Source organism: Taeniopygia guttata, chromosome Z (genome assembly GCF_048771995.1).
Source record: "Taeniopygia guttata chromosome Z, bTaeGut7.mat, whole genome shotgun sequence".
Classification (NCBI taxonomy): Eukaryota; Metazoa; Chordata; class Aves; order Passeriformes; family Estrildidae; genus Taeniopygia; species Taeniopygia guttata.
This window is the reverse complement of record NC_133063.1, coordinates 32,112,193-32,129,042: the sequence shown is the minus strand read 5'-3', so window position 1 is coordinate 32,129,042 and position 16,850 is coordinate 32,112,193. Positions and strand designations below refer to the sequence as shown.

Genomic DNA, 16,850 nt, shown 5'->3' with positions numbered 1-16,850 from the left:
CTCTGAAGACTGCTTTCATTTTCTCTGCTCAGCTGCAAAATACAGGTTTTTTAAGGGGGCTCACTGGACTAAGAAAAGAATGAGAAATCCCAGGGAAACACCTGGGTTCAAGTTGAAAAGACTTTACTGTGTGTTTCAGTTTTGGATTTATATACTTCACAAAACTTACTAGACATACAAACCTTCTGTAGATCCAGCCCTCAGCACATGCTAAATCAATGATGGGTACATATTTTGTGTACATAAATAAATATTCTTCTATTGTTACAGTGTAGACAGAAGTGGATATTAAGCTTTAAAATAATTGTAAAATAATATAATAATGTAAAATAAGTGTAAAATAATTCCTATAAATAAGGTATTGGCACACCCCATATGATATATCTAGTTAACGCGTTCTTATATATACCCCTCCACAAAGACTGTAATCAATCTTACTGTTCACAGTTAATTTAGTAATAGCAGCTTTTAATGTCAACAAAGTTCAGTTACAAACATATAGAATTCTGAATCAGATCAGATGCAATTGTTTTACATCAGTATCACAAATTCACCTGCATACTTGTATTTGATCTGTAGCTATATGTTGCTCTTCATAATAGGGTAATTAATGAGAACTATAACATCTAATGGACAACACTGATCCCCACAATCCCTGTTTGCTTTGAATATAGTTGAAGAGAAGTAGCAGCACAATACAGAAAATGCCTACCTTGTAAAAAACATAGAATACCTGCTAAAAAAGGGAATTGTTACTAAGTCCTGTTTGGATACTGTATAGATAGCAGTCTTCAATAGCTGTAACAGGGAAAGATGCGAAAGAATTTGTATCAGTCAAGATATAGATAAGCATTAAATAACCAAAGCATGAAAATTTCAGTGTAAAAGACCATAGCTATATTTACATGAAGAAAATGAATGCAAGATTTTAAACTGTGCTGTGTATCTCTTCTCAGAAGAGAAGAAAGCCATGATGCTCCCAGGCTTTTTTTCAAAACATGTCAACTAATGAAACTCATCAGGCAGTACAAAGCTTGCAGAATTGCTTGCTTCCTTTAAAGTGTATATAAGTAATCAGACACTGGCACAGCCTCAAAAGTCATAAAACAAATGCATGGTAGTCATAATGCTAAAGTAGGAGAATGTAAATAATTGGTAATCTATTTTCTGGCAGTATAGCAATAATCTGAAAGGAAATGCAATACTGAAGGTCTGCAACTTGACCATAAGAACAAGAGGTTGTACTCTGCAGTTGTGTTCCACTTAACAGATGCTCTATGTGCATTTTACTTCCAGATAGGTTTTCCAGGAAGAAAAAAAGAATTTTTGGTTTAACAGGCAATTGAGACTACTAATTCTAATACTCTTGTTTAAGAGCCTTCTGTACACACAAAATAAAGGATTAGGATCTGCCAATCCTTCAAGATGCTTACTAAGGAAGTTGTCAGACTCCACAACTAGAGAACTATCATCGCCTGTTGTTAGAGGCTCTGTTAGCATATGGTTAGGAGTGTTCTAGAAAATACTTAAAAAACCCTTTTGAGTAAGCCACTGATATTCAACAGCAGCTTGAGACAAAGGCCAGCAAACAGATTGCATCGGTAATGGCTGACTGGCTGTTGCATTAAAATACTGATGATCACATTACAGAGCCTTCTACAAAGCTTGTGGTGTTAGGCACTCCCCTGTGAGTATGACACCTACCTTCTGTGTACAGTAAACATACACATATTTAAAGCTCCTTTTGCCTTCTACAGCAATTTCCACAATTCATTTCTCTGATAAGATTATTTCTCACATACCTCAACTTCCAGCTGTAATACAAGCTTAGTGAAGCAACGTTCACAACATTCAGTCGTGATTAGGTTTATTAGGTGTGTATTTCTTCGTATATATCTGACATAACTTCTTTTCAGTTTTGGCACTTTCAATGTACCTTCACACTGTGTGATTAGCCTTGCAGCTGAAATACTCCATATATATTTAGCAGATCATCTTGTTACACTAAGTTCTGTAATCTTGTGGACTTTTCTGTATCATTTATTCTAATTTCCCCACCTCTTCTTTAAAGAAACTAATTTTCTGTCCCAGGGTTCTTCTGGTCTGAAAATTCTCCAATCACTTGAAAAGAGGATTTTTAAAATGCTTTCAGGAGGGATGCAACAGTAACACAGATCCCTGTGTTAAAATTCTTGTAAGTATCTCTGCGAACATTACAAAGTACAACTGGGATCCTGAGGAAATAATTCTTCATCTTAGTTTCCTCATCTCTTTCAATAAACTGGCCTGGTTTGAAGCTGCTGGTAATAAATTTACACATCTTATATAGCAGAGGGAAACAAGCATCTGCAAGAATTATAACAACTGTATTCAGCACATAGCTATCCAATATCCTATCCATCCTATTTGGCTAGGAGACAAACTGAGAATTTATTTATAGATTACCTGCCCAGTATGTGGTCTGTATCTCCAGTTTCTGTGCACCCCACTAGGGGTCACTTATATCACTTTACTGACATTCCTCAGCGGGGAGGAGGGGGAGGGGGTAAAACCATTCTTCTATTATAATAATTTAAAATATTACACACTGCACAGCCACTCTTTTATACACACACAAATACTTACTGGTATACTGATGAACCAGACCTACAACATTTTGCAAAGACTGATACATTGTGGGTTTCCAAGCATGAAAAAACATACATCTGTAGCCTTCTATAACAGACAACTGGAAGGCCTGTGAAGGGAAAAAAAAAAAAAAGAAAAAAGGTGTTCCCTCTAAGTTTAAGCTCACTCCACAGACCAACTTCAAAATATACATGTTTGGCGTTACCTAAAGGTCTCTTGAGAAAACCCGCAAGTTAATTCAGTTTAAAAAAATGTGTTAAATGAAGTATTTAGAGAAGAAAGAGTACTGAGTATTTAATGTGTAACACATAGTTACTCAGATACACACATATATTTAATGTGTAAAAAATAAAGTGCTTTTTATCAGGTCTCAATGCAGGAACGCTAAAACTTTTCAACAACTGTAAAGCAAATAGATGCATAGAATACTGAATCAAACATAGATGAAAACAGTCTGACTGGTGCCCCAAGACAAAACATCCCTTCATATACATGGTATATACATATATATTCCTCTTTACTAAATATATTATGACAATATATATTTCAAATTTTTTTGTTAGAGTTTAAAAAAAAAATCGTACAAATATGCAACAACGATCAAGCACAGAAGTCCAATACTGACAAACAATTTGCTATCCCTGCCCACACCATCATTTCCACTTCTGGGAAAGATATGCCAGTGCTCTTTCCTGGGGTGCAGTGCCTCCACATCCTGCAAGGCACTGTAAGCAGCAGCTGTGAAGCTGACATCGCCAGTGGTAAGCAGATCAAATACGCATGAGTAAAAATAGATGTCCTTCACAAGCATCTTTTCATGGCATTTGGTGGTGGCCGTTTCTAGTGTGTACCCTGAGTGGGCATGAGACGCAGCACCCCAAGGAAGCAGCTTTCCCATCACAGGCAATGGCAAGTGGCCACTCTGATCAATACGTTCACTGGAAGGGCAGCCGTTCACACAGAGCTGCAGATCCTGGCTTTCCTCATAGGCCATCACCAGCTCCTGCGGCATGCGAATGGCCAGGGTCAGGTAGTGCCCAAGCTGGTGGATATACACCGTGGTCCCGATGTACCTTGCATGCATCTCAATATATTTGCCACCAACTTTCTCCACAATGTGCAAGCTCCTGGTGTGCTCATCTCCTCCACTTGTACCATCAACAAAAGCTGCAGGCAAGTAATCAGTCATTGCCTGATATACTTTCTGATCTGTACAGTCTTGGTATGATTTGAAGATAATAGTTACCTGTGGGTAAGGGAAAAAAGATAAGCAAAGTTAGTGGAAAGAAATCATCATCTCAATTCCTTTTCCATTTTGTAACTGATATGTCTAGAACTGCCCACTACCTTAAAACCTGACAGTTGTCTGTAACTCATGCCTAAGGAAAACAGCCTGTACACATGCTTAAAGCAGTATTTTATCAGATGGCAAATGTTACTTTTTGTTGTTGTTGTTGTTGGTCTGGAAGCAAGACTATTAGCATGTGGCAACAGCCTTGAGGTCAGGAAAGGAAAACACTTTATATTTAATTAAGCATAAAAACTACCTCCTGCCTCACAGTTTCTTAATGCTTTGGAATGCCTCCTGCAATGGCAGAGAAGTGTAAGGACCAAGTAATTCCCACAATGCTGGCAACTATGGCAAAACCAGAATGGGACTGTGCAAAATCAGGAAAAGGTATAATCAGGACCAAGAAGAACAACTAGTGAAATAACAGCTTAGAGATCCTGGATACATTAATCCTAGGAACTGGGAGATTTGACCCCTTGAGTCCACTGTGCTACAGAGAAAATGCAGAACTGAAAGATACCCAAAGATGTGCCTCTGAAGAGTGAGTGACTTTCAACATCAAAATCATTAGCATGAAGCAATTATTTTTTTAAAGATAAGAACTAGCCTTTTAAACCTTTCTACTTATTGGAATAGGTCACAACAGAAGAAAAAGCAGGTCCTCCAGTCTTACTTGAAGGGAATAATTAAGCTATATGGCAGACAAAATTTGGAGTGTCTAGCAGCTTTCCTAAAACAAAAATTAGAATGAGAAATCACATCTAAGTATTACAAACAGATGGGCTACTTCCTGTAGAGAAAGAATGACTAGAAGGAAATAACTTATTGAAAAGGTAAAAGACATTTTGCACCAAGAATAAATATTTTAATAATTATTTTCATCATCGATTGATTACATCAAATTAGTTACAGTCTACAATTTAGGAAGTCTGCTATGAGACTCACTCAAAAACTTCAAAACATATCAGAAGGGATTTTTAAACTAAGGTTAAACTTAAAATCTGTTCCACAGCAACCTCACATTTTAGTTTCAGTTAACCAACAGACTTCTGCATAACTTTTATTTCTACCTCTCTCATTTCAAGTAAGACCAACACAGTTCTGCACAACTTTTATTTCTGCTTCTCTCCTTTCAAGTAAGAGCGAGAGATTAGATCAATAACCATTTACAAACAATTTGAATAAAACCTCTGCCCTCATTAGCCTCACCTATCTATTACCACTTGTATAAGACACAAGTCTTCCCACCTCTCTCCACCCATTGCAACAATTTCTTCTTTGGAGTATGCACACATATCTTAAAAAATATTACATTACTTTTCAGTAACTGGCTCATCCCAGGTGGTGAATGTTTTGTCAGTGTTTGTCTCACAACACAGACACTACTTACTATTTTGACTTTGTATGTTCTCACACTAGTGCTGATGGGATTTTTCCAATGGTTTTTCCTTGCATTAACCAGTTATACAGCATGAGATGTATCAGCGATATACCTTAAGACCATCTTAGTCAAGTAATTTAGTAAAGTGATATCTGTGAATGACAGCTGACCTGGAATGCTTATGCCCAAAATCCAGAAAACACACAAGTGCCTCTTTTGCTGTAAAGATGACCTCACAGTTTTGCCCTTAGTAAAGTACACTCAGCAACCTACAGAACAGAAATTTGAGGTCTCTCAAATTATTAGTATTTCTGCATATAATCCAGGCCATAATACAGTAAAAGGTCTTTTATTTTGTGTAACACAGTTTGGATGAAACAGACTTCTATCTCAGCCTGCTCAGACAAAGAGGCATTGCTATTTTCTTGAGCACATTTGCATTGTTCTGTGAAGAAAGAATAATTTACACACCTACAGAAGTAAAACTCTAAGTTTCCTTAGCACTTGAACAAGACTGGAGCCAAAAAGAAGTCTCATTGTTCTAATGAGACACTGAACTACCTGCTTCATAAAATATTTAAGCAAGGCACCTGGCAAAATTGATCAGGAAGCAGCTACCAAATTGCTCTCTCCAGAACTCCCTCATTTACAAGAATGAAATGCACACAATTTCAGAACACAGAGAAAGAACAAGAAGCCTTCACCCTAATTTAAGATTAACAATAACAATGGATGCTGTAGACATGTAGAGAGCTCTACTAGATTAATAAAGGCCTCCATGTATGTTGCAAGGACACTCTAAAGAGAGACTCAACAGAGACCATTAAGATTTTCCAAGGACATACTTGTATTTAAACACTGCAGCTCAATACACTGATTTTGAATATTCTGTTGTCTGTTGGGCAGCATCCACCTAAACCATAGGTCAGACCAGTAAAACCAGAGTGCTGCATGCGCTTTGTCTCATCATACAGTCCTATCTCAGTATCATGCCCTGGTACTGACAGATACTTCAGAACCTACTGCAAATGGAGATGAAGCAAAATGTCATTGCAGAGCTTTCTCTCTTTAAATTCTCAAGCTATCAGAGAGCATTAAAAAGTGAAAATGGTTATTTCTAACAAACTCAACATGTGTTATATATGTTTATGTACCTACGGTACTTTTCACACTCTGGGTCCCAAGAACACCTTCACAAAGCTGCTTATGCAGTACTGTTTACAGACTAGTGATTAGCTGCCTTTTCTAAAGTTAGGATAGAAAAATCCAAATGCCAGAATCTTCACATAAAGAAAGATCTTTGAAATTATCAGTGTATCAGCCTTGTTCTTTGGATACAGAGCTCTTCTGCAGTGAGGCTTGCTGAAAGACAAAAATAAAGGTTTCCAGAGGCTTATCTGAGGATACAATAAACAAACATCAGCTATAGTAAGATTACTAAACCAAAGAAACCCCACACATAAAATTTACACATTTAATTTTGGACTTCATCCTCCCACTCCTACTGACGTCAGTACTGATGAGTACACTGATCACAAAGCTTTCTTAAATTCCACTGCACATATAAAACCTTTCAAAGATGATGTTACTGAGCTGTAAAACTACCATTTCTAGAGAAGGCCCTAATGTATTTGTAGAAGGTTTAAGGCTTGTGTGCCTTAAACAAAAGCAACACTTTCAACTGTTGAGTTCTTGTACTTATCTTCTTGTGGGAATTAGACACAGAAGGGTTTGATCTGCAGCCTTAGAAAAAGCTTAGATTCATGTAAAAATACAATACACAGATACTAAGCAGAAAAATTATAAATTTTTATTTCTATAGTTGTAGGTGAGAATATGCCTTAAGTAAATGAAAAACTATACTGGTAAGATGCTCAAGGGTTTATAATGTAGGGGTGTAGTTGTATGGAATAAGCCAAGAGTTTAGAGTTATAATAGATGCATATCTGTGTCTGTAAGTTAGAAGCCCATTGGATAAAAATATCCACAGTGCAGTAGAAGTAAGTAAAGGTTAGAAAAGTAAAATAAATCCTGTGGCAACTGTCTGTTGGTTTAGAAAGTTATATATTGCCTTGTAACAAAGAAACTTGTGACTACTTAGTAAATGTCTTGAAGCTGTGCACATACAGCCTGATGTAGCTTGACAATTCAAGAGCTACACTACCACAATTTTTAAAAAAGCCCTTTCACTCCAAAAGAGATATGTGACAATATCAGCTTCAAATCCATGATTCAGTAATTGATGGACACACTTGCTACCTGCATCCAGCAGGAAGAGACACGGACTTTTATTAAGTTAAAGAAATGGCATCAGTTATTAATTACTAGTGGATGTATTCCTCCTACTCTAGACTCCTCAAAGTATCTGAGAGGATTGCAATCTTAAGTCTCCCCTGTCACAACAAGGGTTTAATATTCATGGCATAATTTTAAGGCCACTGTTTGTTTAGTACAGCTCAGGTACTAAAGTCCTTGTCACAAGCATTCAGCTCGCTACCTTCTCTCAGTTCTCTGCAGTTTGCCCTCTTGTTTTGGCTCTGAATCATCAGTGTTTTGGTAACCAGTTTTTTGTACCACTCTCAGTATTATTTGTTTCCTACTGTTATAGCTGTGAAGTTTAGAAAATTAATAAAAAACAGACACATACATTCTTTACATCTTTAAATTCTTTTCCAACCCAAAGCATTGTATGATTTTTCAAATTTCTAATTAGTGCAGAGGCAGTCACAGATGTACAATAATCAATAACTGTTTTAAAGTGTTACATCAGTATCATTACACGCTTGTGTGGTGATACGCACAGGTTTTCTTGTCTTAAGCAAGAGAAGAGGGAAGAAAATAACCTGTTTTGTTTGATGCTCATTAACAAAGATGCTAAGAGTTTTATTTTTTTATACTACTGCACAGAAGATTCTCAAGCTAATACACTTCTTCATTGTTAAGGGCTAAATGACTTACTTAACTGTTTGCCCTTCACTTCTTCATGCATGCACAGTACACAAAAATAATCTCTACCTTGTTTGTAGCAGTAGCGCTGGATCCTGGGACCACAGGCACATTGGTCACTTGCACTGATAAGTATTTATTGTCTATAAGGGGCCAAGCACCTTCCACTTTGCATGTCTGGAAGTGATCCTTAAAAGTCCTCAGATGAGGATCCCCAAACAAGCCACAAAACAGGTAAGTAGGAGGAGATGTCTTCTCTCCCCCTTTATGGTCTCTCACTTCTGTGTGGCCACTGTAATTGCAAGGATCATGGGTTATTTCAGAGTTGGTGGAGGATGTGGGTCCATTTTTGGTACAGTTTCTCTGGGTCATGAGATCACCGATCCCAAGCACTGCAGAATGGTAGACTAAGTTTCCACGGCATACTTTGGAATTGCGATAGGTACACACAGAGTATGCCCGCAGGGCCTTGCAGAACTCCAAATCAAAGTCCTCAAGAGCTGAGTTTAGATGTGAAGTAAAGGATACAAAATCAGTGGTGCACTTCTGGATTCCACAAGATGTGTGCAGCTCACAGTCACCTAAGCACGAAACAGACAGCAGAAAGACATAAAGCAAACCTCTTAAGTGGCAACACCCCTCTCCATTCCCACAAGAACCATAAGAAAACAACTTGAAAGTAACTTAAAGTGTTCACCCATTAGGGAAACATTGCAGTTTAAAAAAGAAGAGGTTGAAAGATAGAAAGCAATAGAGAGTATCTCAGAGGCTGATGAGACTCACGATGTCTTAATCCATTACTTCATATAGTCTAGACGAAAATTAAGAGCACTAGGTCCTGTCAAGTACAAGCCACACTTTTCTTTCTAGGTCATGGTATTCTGTTTTTAAATTAATAACTTAGTCAATAAGGAAGCATCCATTTAGTTTTTAAGTGCTTTACACAAGTTACTGAATTTTTATATAGAATTCTGCCCCTCAGAAGAATGTGGTAAAGGCAACAAAGTAATGTTATTTAGACATTGTTTAGATGTTAGACATGTCATAAGTCTAAAAATGTTTAGACAAAAACTAGACTGAATAAAGCAGAGTCCAAGTTCTCTTCTAGAAACAAGAGTAGGGGAGAATGAGCAGGTAAGTGAACAAGCAGTTTGCTTTATTTCCCTGGCAATGCCATAACTAGAGCTTCACTGCTTTTTTTTTTGGAACTAAAGCATGAAAAAACCCAGATTTCTGAAGTGCAAGTTTTCAGCTAACGCACCTGTACATTGCAGTAGCTGTACCTCAAAGAGCAAAATTCATAAGATGGGGGGAGTAAAACCCTCTCCCCACAAAAGTCTGAAGTAATTACCAGATGTATACAACTGCTACACAGTTGAATTTACATGAGCACATCAGTCACATCTTATCTGATAACCTGATTTCCATTTAAAAAAAAAAAAAAAAACAGTTAAATCCTTGCAAGCAAACCAAAGTTCTACAGTCTCCTCCACAGTTCTCACAGGTATGATCTGAAATAATTCCAGATTCTCATGGCAGTTAACATCAGCTTTCTAAAGGTAACTTTTACCAAAGAACTTACCAAGAGCAAAACTTAAATGAAAAAAACATACTAAGGACAACAGACCTACACTTTTCACACAGGTTAAAACCAGGAGGATCCCAGTCTAGGAGAGCTCACATTTCCTGCCATCCAAAGAGAAAATGGACCTTCATAAAGATCAGGTGCACAACTTCATACAATAACTGTCCAAGCCTGCAAAACTATCTACTAAAATTCATCTGTAGAAACATTTGTCTAAAATTTCTCACTGTCATAAAACAGGTTTTGAACGCCACAAAGACACATGGAAGAGTTAAAAAAAAAAAAAGGAAAACAAAATATATTAAAAACTTCTGAGCTGTCAGAAGTGGAAAACAGGTTGAATAACAAATGAATAATTCATTTTTAAATAGCTGTTTTCTGCAATGCACCCAGTGATGGGAGGATATCAGCAATTTCTTTGCCTGCCCCTTAGCTCATCTTCCTGAGTCAGTATTCACATGATTTACTCTGAATATCCAAACTATAAATTTACAGGGGTAATACGTTTTGCCAGTGATGTGTAGCTAACACAAATCTGTCAAAATCCCATTACAACATGAAGTAGAATTAGGAACTCTCCACCTACAGCTAAGCATGACCATGACTTGTGCAGGTAAGCTGAAAATTTCTTTGTGCAAGCTATACATACCTCTGCAGAATACAGAAAAAAAACCCCAACAACAATCAATTTCTGTGTTTTCAGATATACAAAAAAGACCCATGCCAAGCAAAATGACAGAGGGAATACTGGATTTAGAGCCAGACTTTCAAAGCATCAAAACTTTTGATTCCGTTCAGTTATATTTGTAGTATTATTTTAATCATAAATAAATCAGGCTAGTTGAGCAAGTCTGTCCAGTCATCAAACAGTCCAATAAATTACAGGATTAGAGAATTTTTAGCGCTGAAAGGGGCCTCTGGGCATCATCTAGTCCAACCCCTCTGCCAAGGCAGGATCACTTGGACCAGGTTACAAAGGCACGTGTTCAAGTAGGGCTTGAATGCCTCGAGAGAAGGAAACTCCATGACCTCGCTGGCAGCCTGTTGTAGTGCTCTGCTACCCTTAAAGCAAAGTTCTTCCTCATGTTGAGGTGAACCTTTTGTGTTTCAGTTTATAGCCTCTTTCCTGTCGCTCGGCACCAATGAAGGAATCTGGCACCATCCTCTCAGATGGAGCTATTATAAGCATTAACGAGATCCCCTCTCAGCCTTCTCTCCTCTGCACTACACAGGCCCAGCTCGCGAATCCCTCCTCATGAAAGGAGAAGGAAAAGGACCCGCGCCTGCGCGCGCACACAGCTGCGCACCCGTCCTTCCCAGTCCCACGCTCCCTGTACCTGCGCCCAGCAGCAGCAGCCCCAGTGCGGCGAGCAGCCGCCGCAAAGCGGCGAGCGGCGGCTTAGCCCTGGGGGCGGGGCAGTTTACAGCGCTCCCCATGCCCGGCCATGCAGGTCCCCGGGCCGGTGGCAAGACGGTACCACGGCATGAGGCGGCGGCGGCGCAGGCGGGTGGGCGACGTTTTCCACAGTGCTTCCCCATCCGCCTACTATTGCTCCAGCGGTGCGGCCGCATCCACGGCAGCGGTGCGTGACGCGATGCGCACAAAGGAACGGATCCCCGATGGGCCAGCGGTGGCGGCGCCCGCACTCGCGCTGCGACCGGCGCGCCCCCTCCTTCTGCGCCGTCTCCTATTGGTTACCTGAGCTGTCGGTCATGGCTGGCCCGGGCGCCTGACGCCCCTTGCCGGCCACGACCCGCCCGCCGCGGACCCCGCCGCCGCAGCTGCTGCGTCACTAACGGCCGAACGCCCGCACCTCGAGTCGCGCCCCTGAGGCGGGAGGGGTCGCGAGCGGCCGCCGGGGAGTATTGCCGGGACAGGGCAGGGAACACCGCCGTGATAAGAAAGGAATAGGGTGAGGAACACCGCTAGGAGAGGAGAGGCGGCTCCACCGGGATAGGTTAGGATTACCTCTAGGGTAAGAAGGGGGCACGGCCAGGATAGGGCAGGGACACCTCAGGAATGGGACGTGGAAGATCTCCGGTGCGGACAAGGGGACACGGCCGGACAGGGCAAATGGCAACACCGGCTGGCCCACCGGCACTGCTGAGAACAGGGCACGGGACATCGAAGTTACCAGTGGGACAGACCAGATGGCAACGCAGGGACAGGGTGGGTTACAGAACACCGAAATAGAGCAGGGGACATCACCAGGGTGAGAATTAGGGAAAGAATCTGCAGGGAAGATAAATGCCATCATGTCAGGATATTTTTTGAGCATCCAAAGGCAAATTTCCCTTTGAATATGTCATTAAGAAATTAACAGGAGAAACTATAGCACATCTCAGATGTAAGTAAAAATACTGCTTTCAGGCTGCTGGTTTTTTCAATCTATTTCTCCGTTCTAGCAAACATGTTTCATACTGTTAAGACTAGACTGGGTGAGGCCAATTGGTCAAGGTTCAGTGAGGCCAGGTGCTGGGTCCTGCCATGGGATCACAATGCCTGGAGTGCTACTGGCTGGGACAGTGGCTGGAAGGCTGCATGGGGAAAAGGGCCTGGGCATTCTGTCTGGCAGAGCTGAGCATGAGCCAGCATGAACCCAGGAGGCCAAGAAAGCCAGTGGCATCCTGGCTTGAGTCAGCAATGGTATGGCCAGCAGGACCATCCCCCTGTACTCAGAACTGGTGATGTCACACTTCAAATCCTTTCTTTAGTTTTGGACTGCTCACATCCAGAAAGACATTGAGGTGCTGGAGGGAGTGCAGAGCAGAAGGGTCTGAAGCACAAGTACTCTGAGAAGTGGCTGCGGGAGCTAGGAGTGTTCAGTCTGGAGGAAAGGACAGTGAGTAGCGACTTTCTTGCTCTTTACAACTCCCTGAGAGGAGGGTGTAGCCGGGTGGGGATGGGTCTCCTGCCATGTCTCAAATGAAAGGACAACTAAAAATGGTGTTAAGTTGCACCAAGGAACCAGTGCTACTGATTCTGTGATACAGTTCTTCAGGAAGACCGTGGACAATATACAATATACTGTACACAAATAAGAAAACTACAGATACAAAACAGTCAAACTGATTCCCTTGGATTTATCTGTACTAGAAAGTTTCTGGAAAATAAAAATCAAAAAAAGAAACTGTTTATTTTATCAACCATGTCTGAAAAAAAAAACCCAACCAACCAAAACCCCCAAACCCAAGCAAAAATTTGAGCTTCAGCAGCCATTAAAACTAATGTAAATTGCCACAACCTAGAAAGAAGACCTTTGGCTTCTGCTGTAGATCACATAGTATTCATTAATATAAGTGGGGCTCTGAGAATTATCACCTATGGTTTCCTTTTTCTTCAATGCTCTTAGAGAAATATTTCTGCTGTTCACCTTTACTAAGTGACAACAGTCTTAATTTTATATTGCTCTAATTTAATTATTATGATGTAGTAACACCTACTTGCATTCCTTGAAGCTGTCTTTGACTTTGGATGTTGTCACAGTGAGGGTACATGTACATGCTTCTTTTGGAGGCTCATAGAGGCTCACCCTGTCTGTTCTCCCTCTGTTACAGAAGTCAAGTAGCTATATTAGTGCAGCTGACTTCCTGTCCATCTTCTATCTCAAAGGGGTTTAACCTCACAAGATCCACAAGATGCCACAGCAATATCCCTGGCCACAGGCTTTGTTTGTTTTCTGGCTGAACTGTGGCCAGATCTGAGCAGAGACAGAATCTTCTCACACTGAACTACATAGTATGCAAAGTTCTACAACCTTAGATGTTCATGATCCTGTTCTAACCACTTAGCTCTATAAATAGCTTACCTAAGAAAATACTTCATTAGAGGTCATACGGCATATTTCTTCTCTCTTAGGCTCTAATATTGTCATACTGCTATGGACTTTTTTTACTGGAGCAAAAAGTACAAAGAAAATGAGATCATTGACGGGGTGCTATATGTAATTATGTTCCCTTAACTGATGCTGATTCATTCTACAAGCAGAGCCATTGATTCATGGAACCAGATTATGTTATCCTGTATCATGCTGGTTTATGTACATCAGAACTAAGCTGAGTGCTATTGCTTATGGCAAGAAATATTTCTCACGATCTTTAATATTCCTAAAGATTTTTAAAGCATTCAGGCACTCAGCTAATACAGTTGATGTAAATAAAATGAGCCAGGAGACCTTGTGCTCCTTTCTTGATAAGGCCTTTATTAAAAGGATAGCCTATGGGGGTGGGGGCTCGGGGTTCGCAACGCCACCGCTGCTCCCAGGTGAGTCAACGTCCCAGAGGAGGGGTAGATGAGCCTGTCAGTCAAGGCAGGATAGGAGTCTTCGCCCTCGTAGGATACGTCAAAAGACTCTGCTGTAGCTCTTTGGTCTGGGGGGGTTTACCTCGTTCTGGCTCCTTTGGTTACAACGGTCGGCTCCAGAAATGCTGAGGGCCCTCTCTGGCTCCTTGAAACTTCCCCTGCACGTAGGTGTAGATCATTTTGCAGTCTCTGCTCTTGGCTTGTTGTCTGGGTCCATTCTGGTTTATGTTGGAGTCCAGTAATTAATATACAGTAGACACTAGGCCCTCTGGGAAACAGGAAGTCTTCCCTGGGAGCAACTTCCTGGGAGCAGCTTCTGAACTACCCGACGCAGTGTAAGGGACAGAAGGGGCTTCAAACTACTAGAAACAGCAGAACAAACAGGTAGGATTCCTTCTACAAAGGATTTTTACAAAGGTACCAACGGCAGGAAGGGGTACAGAGGCTCGGGGAGTTAACTGGGGGTGTAAATTAGGTATAGGGGCCAATATATAAGGGTGGAACTAACAAATACATGAACAAGCAAACTTCTGAACTGTGAGGAGGTAAACAGACAAAAGGGTTAGACATTAAATTTATTCATAACACAGTAAAAATTCCCTAGGATTTGGAGGATAGATAACTTGTGAGGGGTTTTAGAAGCATAGGCAAATCTCTATCTTCCATGTCTGAAACTGTCAGAAAAGTGCTAATGGCCATATTTAAAAAATAATTTCTCAGAGAGTACACCAATCTAGAAATACATTGTGGACTTCACAAAAGATCTCTTGGACTCCAAAGTAATAACAGGTGTAAATATACCTTAAGAGTTGATACACTGTATGTGGGATTGATTTATGTTCATCTGCTTGTTATGTGGGAAAGTAGTGGTATCCGGAAAGAAGTAAGATGTCCTCTTGGATTGGGGTTTCTTTGCCTTTCTCAAAGTTACACTTGGAATTGTAGCTTTCCTTAGCAGGCCCGTGCAGTGAGTTTTCCCTGAATCTGTGGCTCCACTGCCTATCCAAACCCTGCAGTTTCTTTCCCTCCTTTTTTGGAACTGGGGGATCTGTGGTGTGGGGCATGCCTGCCTATTTTCCCCCAGCCCCTATCATGACCCATTGCTAAAATCTTCCTGGTTCCTAAGGTGGACATCTGCTAATTGAGTCAAAAGCCACAATTCAATACCTCTTTCAGTTAAAAAAAAGTCATTGATTATACGATGCTTGCAACCATCCTGCATATACGCAATTACCAGTTTCATTTAAAAGCTTACTACAGATTGGTACAACTGCAGTGACCATATATAAAGATATAAATATCACTTTCAGATCACACAATTAAATATATTGCAGGTTACAAAGTAATGCCTACGTATGTATATATACAAAAAGACAAACATCAAATGAACTATCTAAATATGCACAAAGCAATAACTAAACTATTAGAATTAATAATGTGAGACTCTGTTGTGGTTTGAATTTATTTTATTGATTCCTTGTTAAGTAGTTTGTTCTGTTGTACCCCCATGATCTCCCTGAGTTGGTTTACCCCTGGGTTTTACCCTCCTTCAAAGCTGTCCCTCATGCCATTCCCCACCTTTTGTTCCAGCTCTTTTCTCTGCCTGTTAAGGCAACCCAGCCCTTGATTCCGGAACCTTTTCTGCCACTTAAGCCTTGGGCCAAACCCTGTCTGCAATACCTCTTTGGAATTCCCCTACTCCTTAAAGCCCAATTGGCCCATGTGACCCATCCTCTCCACCCTCCTACTCCAATTGGCCCTAGACACTGGATGTAATCCCTGCACTCCTCCCCTGATGATTCCCTATTGGTTAGCTGTTGTCCACCCCCGACTTGTATCTCTACAAAACGCCTTGGACAGCACATCTGTGGGCTTTTTGTTCTACTCTTTCTACCTGGAATAAACTGTTTGTTGTGGAACCTCAAGATGGAGAGCATCCTCTTTTCTCCTCTGCCTGGTCCCTGTTGTGGCTTGTGTCTGTCACCTTAGAGCAAGTGGCTCTAAAGATTCTGCCTCTGGTAAATCCTCATACCAAGGCAGTTCCCTAAAGGCTGCCCCGGACTGAGTCCTGCAGAGCAACAGACTGCTGGCTGGTCTACAGTTGCCTCGATAGCGTAATGAGGCTCTACCAAAAGACAGGAAGACTCCCGTGCTGCCAAAATCCATGTGGTTTTATTGAAACAAGTTGAAGGACAAAGGAAGCAGGAACAGGAACAGGGAAACAACCACACACAGGGGGAGACAGCTCTGAGAGGCACTGGGGATATTTAACTGGGATATTTAACTGGAGGGGGATAGGATATTTAACTGGGAAGGGATAGGAGTGGTTGGGGTACAAAACGTTCAACGGGAAAAGGGTACAGGGAAGGAGCAGGGATGGAACAAGATAAACTAGACTAATGAGGGAGAAGGGAAGGAGTGGTTTGCTGAGGGAACCAATGGGAGTAATGAGAATGGGGAACTTTCTAGAACCTGGGGAGATGACAAGCATGAACTGACAGATGATAGACATATGCTCATCTGCATGGGGAAGCAGGGAACTCTGGGGAAGTGTTCTGTTTTAAACAAATCAGTTTCCCATGGCATTCCTGAACTGTTTTCCCCAGGGGCATATCCCACAGTTCCCCACTCCTGCCTTGTGGCTGGAGTTCTGAGAGCTAGCCCAGGTTCCAGCAGCCACCTCAAGACTCCATTTTTTTCATTCAGGAATAAAATG

The 16,850-nt window shown here is 41.0% G+C and overlaps 1 protein-coding gene across 1 annotated transcript; it reads right to left on the bottom strand.

Moving 5' to 3' along the window:
* Positions 1-451: 451 nt before the first annotated feature.
* On the bottom strand, positions 452-11,541 carry RGMB (repulsive guidance molecule BMP co-receptor b). Its single transcript, XM_012577473.5, has 3 exons — positions 11,169-11,541; positions 8,316-8,827; positions 452-3,874 (listed from the first exon to the last, which is right to left on the bottom strand). The coding sequence occupies exons 1-3, from the start codon at positions 11,401-11,403 to the stop codon at positions 3,188-3,190; spliced, it is 1,434 nt and encodes a 477-aa protein (XP_012432927.2). The 5' UTR covers positions 11,404-11,541; the 3' UTR covers positions 452-3,187.
* Positions 11,542-16,850: the final 5,309 nt, after the last annotated feature.

What these genes read in the sequence shown, in the direction of transcription:
- RGMB (XM_012577473.5), bottom strand. Translation starts at nt 11,403, where the DNA reads ATGCGGCCGCACCGCTGGAGCAATAGTAGGCGGATGGGGAAGCACTGT. An exon ending in GCTGCTGCTGCTGGGCGCAG is followed by an intron (nt 8,828 to 11,168) that starts GTACAGGGAGCG and finishes TTTCGTGCTTAG; the next exon opens with GTGACTGTGAGCTGCACACA. An exon ending in GCGCTACTGCTACAAACAAG is followed by an intron (nt 3,875 to 8,315) that starts GTAGAGATTATT and finishes CCTTACCCACAG; the next exon opens with GTAACTATTATCTTCAAATC.